This window comes from Brachionichthys hirsutus, chromosome 9 (genome assembly GCF_040956055.1).
Source record: "Brachionichthys hirsutus isolate HB-005 chromosome 9, CSIRO-AGI_Bhir_v1, whole genome shotgun sequence".
Taxonomy (NCBI): Eukaryota; Metazoa; Chordata; class Actinopteri; order Lophiiformes; family Brachionichthyidae; genus Brachionichthys; species Brachionichthys hirsutus.
Window position 1 is genome coordinate 846,079 of NC_090905.1, and position 5,492 is coordinate 851,570.

The 5,492-nt window shown below is 46.7% G+C and overlaps 1 protein-coding gene across 1 annotated transcript; it reads left to right on the plus strand.

The window, feature by feature from the left end:
- podn (podocan) lies at nucleotides 1-5,254 on the plus strand. Its single transcript, XM_068743417.1, has 10 exons — nucleotides 1-264; nucleotides 358-451; nucleotides 1,549-1,613; nucleotides 1,746-1,855; nucleotides 1,930-2,086; nucleotides 2,182-2,297; nucleotides 2,406-2,619; nucleotides 2,710-3,153; nucleotides 3,264-3,412; nucleotides 4,707-5,254. Exons 1-10 carry the CDS (start codon nucleotides 1-3, stop codon nucleotides 4,852-4,854), a joined length of 1,761 nt encoding a protein of 586 aa, XP_068599518.1. The 3' UTR covers nucleotides 4,855-5,254.
- Nucleotides 5,255-5,492: the final 238 nt, after the last annotated feature.

Here is a 5,492-nt window from a genome sequence, read left to right on the forward strand (position 1 = left end):
ATGAGCTCTCCCACGCACTCCGCCCTGCAGCCTCTGACTGTGCTGCTCTTGGCCTTGGTTTTGGTGCGTTGCCAGGCCCCTCTTGAACCAGGGCAAGAGGACGAGGAGGAGCTCAACGTTACAATCAAAGGGACGAAATCTGAGCTCCCTGAATGTCCACAAGAGTGCAGCTGCACGGCGGAGGGGGCGGTGGACTGTGCTGGGGTCGGCCTCACAGCGTTTCCTGCTGAGCTGTCGGACGACGCCCGGCAGCTCTCGCTCCAGGTATCTATCGTGCTAGCCTCAACACTCTGACTGAATTCAGAAGGACCTCAGACGAAACTCTCATCTGCGCTTGTTTGTCTGTTGCCTTGCCAGAACAACAAAATTGAGACGATAACAGTGGAACATATTTCCCATCTGCATCAGCTTGAGACTCTCAACCTGCAGAACAACTGGCTCACAACAGACGGTAAACGCCTTAAACATGGGTCCCGAACCCGGGGTGCAAGGTCAGACCCTTAATAGAGACCAGATAAATGGGGCTGTGCACGCACTACGTGCAACAGTGGAAGATGCATTTTTTTCTTACTATTATTGTCTCTTTGCACCACAGATACCATTTCTATCTGAATCATGCGGCTTTAAATATCAGGGAAAATGCGGCATTGACTTTCAACCAGGCTTTTGTTGCTCGCTAATTGCAAGACGATCCAGATCCATAAAAGTAATGCAACATAGTTTAAACTCAGTTATCCTGGTAGCTGATCCAGACCAGGACACAAACCGGGTCTGGATCAGGCTAGTGTCCCGGTAGCTGATCCAGACCAGGACACGAGCCGGGTCTGGATCAGGCTAGTGTCCCGGTAGCTGATCCAGACCAGGACACGAGCCGGGTCTGGATCAGGCTAGTGTCCCGGTAGCTGATCCAGACCAGGACACCAGCCGGGTCTGGATCAGGCTAGTGTCCCGGTAGCTGATCCAGACCAGGACACGAACCGGGTCTGGATCAGGCTGGTGTCCCGGTAGCTGATCCAGACCAGGACACCAGCCGGGTCTGGATCAGGCTGGTGTCCTGGTAGCTGATCCAGACCAGGACACCAGCCGGGTCTGGATCAGGCTGGTGTCCTGGTAGCTGATCCAGACCAGGACACAAACCGGGTCTGGATCAGGCTAGTGTCCTGGTAGCTGATCCAGACCAGGACTCTTTTTCTTTTACGTTGCTATGACGACACCAATGACGGTGTTGATGCTGTTCGAGCTCCGGCGGGGTGGCTGTGGCTCGGTAGAGCGAGTCATTCAGAGACCAGTGGGTCAGCGGTGCCCTTGGTCTGAACTCCCAGCAGGCCTGGCAGTCGCCCACTGGACTGTGAATGTCTATCTTTCATTCCTCCTCTAAGTCTAGCATTATATATTTATATGAATTTTAAAGGTTACAGGATGTGTTATATTCACCCCACCCACTCCAGTTTTTGCCGGTTAGCCCTCGAGACTAGAGTACACATGTTTGGTGAATACTACACACTTGTCAGCCTGTTTACTGGCGTGTGATGGCTTTTCTCTTCCCAGGCCTTGAAGATGAAGGTTTTGCGATGCTTGAACAGCTGTCTTATTTATATTTGGCAAATAACAAGGTGAGTCATACCTGACATTCACGTGGTTTCCTTCTCACCCAGTGGAGGGAGCCCGTTTCAGCTGCCGGTTCTGCCTTGAGAGTCTGGCTTTGCCTGCGATGCTCCCGTGTCTTGTCCCTCTTGTGCTTGCAGCTCACCTCGGCCCCGAGGGTCTTACCACCCTCTTTGGTCAGTGCGGACTTTGCTGCGAATCAGCTCGCAGCTATTTACCCACACACATTTGGCCATAAACCCAAACTGAGGTAAACATCTGCAAGCTTCGCTAGATTGACTACTTGTTGCTGAAATGGTGATTTCCGTCATCCATGACTTCCAGGTCTGTGTATCTCCACAACAACAAGCTGACTGATGCAGGGCTTCCTCATCATATGTTTAATGGCTCTGGCAACCTGGAAATCCTCACCATGTCCAGCAACTTCTTGCAGACTGTCCCTGGAAATCTGCCCTCTACCCTTTACCGTCTACATCTGAAGGTCCAGCACAAATGTGGATTGGGTTTTAGCCGTGGGGTGGATGTCTTTTTTCATTCATGAATACAGTAATCACATAAGACCTGCTCCTGTCATAGAGTAACAAGCTGGAGCAAATCCCAGCAGGGGCTTTTGACAACTTGCAGAACCTCAGAGAGCTGTATCTCCAGAATAACCACCTCAGCAACGAGGGCATGGATAACGAGACTTTCAGGTAGACTAAACCCTAGTTGTGTTGCCTCTATTGCAACAGAAAAAAAACACAAAATAACAGAATTGATCTGAATTCAAATGCATTTATGACTTTCTCTTCTCCTGCCAGTCAGCTCAACAGCCTGGAGTATTTGGATTTATCCAATAACAACCTGAGTGTTGTCCCAACGGGTTTGCCTCGCAATCTGTTGCTGCTCCATCTGGAGAAAAACTCCATTCGCAGTATCCCGGGAGACGCCCTGAGTTCTGTCAGAAACCTTGAGTACCTGCTCCTCCATAATAACATGCTTCGATCACGTTCCATCCACCCGGCTGCATTCCAGGTGCGTTTCCAGTATATAATAGATATTACATTTTAGATATGTTTTGTAACCGTGCATTGCCGGTTGACCGTACATTTATATTCTCATTAGGGCTTAAAGAAGCTTCACACTCTCCACATATACAACAACCTTCTGGAACGGGTTCCTCGGGGCTTGCCTCGGCGAGCCAAGACCCTGATGATACTGCACAACTTGATTTCGGAAATTGGCCGCAATGACCTTGCCCATCTGTTCACTCTGACTGAGCTCAACCTCAGCTACAACAAACTGACCAGCCCGAGGGTCCACCACGAGGCCTTCAGGAAGCTGCGCATGCTGGAAACCTTAGATCTGTCGGGGAACGGTCTTCACTTGCTGCCTATGGGTCTTCCTCGCAGTCTGCGTGTGCTTGAAATCAAGAACAACCAGCTAAATTCTATTCCGGATGGTGCACTGTCAGGCATGGGGAACCTGCAGAAGATCATCCTGAGCAACAACCAGCTGAAGCTGAATTCTATCTACCAGGGAGCCTGGATGGAGCTCAGCGCTCTGGCGGTGAGTGAGCAGCAGGAGGAGAGTTCGGGTTGCTTCGTTGGCCAGCTGAGAGGCCAACAATCTGAGTGCTGAAGTTAAGGTTATGTTCCTTCTCCATCTTGTGACTTTAGACTTTAGACCTGTCTGACAACCAGCTTTCACACGTCCCCTCGGACCTGCCTGAGTCTCTGGAATACCTTTACCTGCAAAGTAACCGCATCTCCAGCGTACCTGCCTCAGCTTTTGAAGGCACGCCAGACATCAAGGGCATCTACCTTCGGTAAGGGACCTTTATGCTTTCCTTACGACAGGAGACAGGAGAGTTTCGTTTTTCAGCGCAGTGGCATTACTGCTAATTCTTTGGCTTCCTGTCCAGGAACCCTCCATTTGTCTTCCACCATTGTTTGAAAGACGTGCAGAAATCCTTAAAGCAATCCTGTTCGACATCCTATGTCTGGGCTTTGTGCAAATCTTGGGAAATCTCCTAACATACTTTTCATTTCACTGTTTGCTGAACAGATTTTTACAATCAGTTCAGAGCTGATTTAGATACAAATTGTTTGCAATTTTTCTAATTCTTGAAGATTGTTATTGCTTCTTAAAATGTACAAATGTTTCAAACAAGTTGGCAACATTATGCTAAAATGTCAATAAAAAGAGGATTTTAAACCTGAATTAATTTGAACATGGTTGAGTGGCCCCTCCCTGAGATGCATATTTTACACGATTTGATTGATCTAACGCACCCTGTAAATAGCAGAGAGCTGAACTGTAGTAGGGCGTTGTCTCTTAGAACCTATGGGAACAGTACCGGTACTTTAAACCTCATCATGCAACTCAGAATCTGCTTATTGAACAGATCATTTGAAAAACAACGAAAAAGATTTCAGATATTTTTCTAATTGAATATGCCGTGCTTCAAATTTGAGGTGTTTTAAACTAGAGCTAACATAATTCAGCGAATATTTTCCTTTGCCATTGAAATTCACGTCACTGTCATTTTAGCACGTTATTTTTGTTGTTGTTTCTGTTTCTGAATCTTTAGGAACGATTGTGACTCTAGATCGCGGGCCACAATGGGTTCTAAAAGTTGCCAGCGGGGCCGGGCCAGGAACAGATGGATGGAGCATTTGTGTGAACTAATATAAATAACATGTAAAAGACATTACAGGAAAGGATTTTAACTTTTAAAGGTAGCATTACAGGGAAAAGGGAAAAGGGAAAAGGAATGAGGTTTAATTATAACAACATTCTCTTTAATGATATAATTTGGACAAGTTTGGTGGGCCGGAACAAAAAGCCCAAAGGGCCGTATATGGCCCCCGGGCCGTAGTTTACCCAAGCCTGCTCTAGATACATTAACCTGCCTGTGAATGACTAGCGTGACTGTTGGTCGTTATCGTGTGTGTACTCACATTGTGGATGATCCCGGCGTGGGGGTGGGCTGTTCCCCTCACAGATACCATTCTTCATTGTCATCGGCTGTCTGTTATCCATCTTGTTGGATGCTGTGCTTTTGACTATTTCAACTGAAGATAAGTGCAACACAAGCTCTCTTTCCCCCCTTTCTTTAGGTTTAACCGCCTGTCTGTGCACTCTGTGGACGAGAGCTCCTTCGCACACCTGTCCAGCTTACAAGTGCTGGACATCAGCGCAGGAAACACTGAAGGAAAACATGAAGAGGGACTGGATGGTGACAAAATGATGGAGGAGGAAACATAAGACGTGCAGAAGTAAACTGACTTTGGACAGTTTCGAATGGGGATGAACCTGTAAATGTTCATTTCTGAGTTGTGCTGAGTTCAGTCTTTCTGGTGCGGGATACCGGATGTCTAGTTTCCATCTTTTGGGCTGGTTAGATTACATATCTTTAGACCTGAGCTAATATTTGTTTTTGATACGCAGCAGCTAACCACTTCATTTGTTTTTGTGCTTTATTCTAAAAATGAAATCATAAACATCTGTTTGAATTTCTGCATGTATTTCAATACCAAAAGCTCAATCACACTGTTTTCATCTTTCTGGTTTATATCTGCTCACTTTTGTGCTTGGAATGCATTGAAACAATTTGTGAGGTTAAGCAGTGAAATTAGGAAACATTAAAATACTGAATGAAAAATGAATCCAATAAAAACTCCTTTAATTCATACTCAGCCCTCAGCATTGCAGCTTTCTCCTAAACACCTTAAGAAAGTGAAAATATGATGCATAAATTAGATGGAAGTCATGAAGAGCTAAAACGAAGAATCAAGTCTCGGGTCCAGATACTGGAGAAAACAAAGAAAAGTAGCGTCCGGGCTGATGGTAAACGGACTGCACTCATAAAGCGCCCTACACGAGGCCTCACATTCACCCATTCA

Bases quoted from the DNA above. Each gene is read 5' to 3' on its own strand.
- podn (XM_068743417.1), top strand. From the start codon at position 1: ATGAGCTCTCCCACGCACTCCGCCCTGCAGCCTCTGACTGTGCTGCTC. The intron at 265-357 runs GTATCTATCGTG...TTGCCTTGCCAG, and splicing joins CCCGGCAGCTCTCGCTCCAG to AACAACAAAATTGAGACGAT. The intron at 3,413-4,706 runs GTAAGGGACCTT...CCCTTTCTTTAG, and splicing joins ATCAAGGGCATCTACCTTCG to GTTTAACCGCCTGTCTGTGC.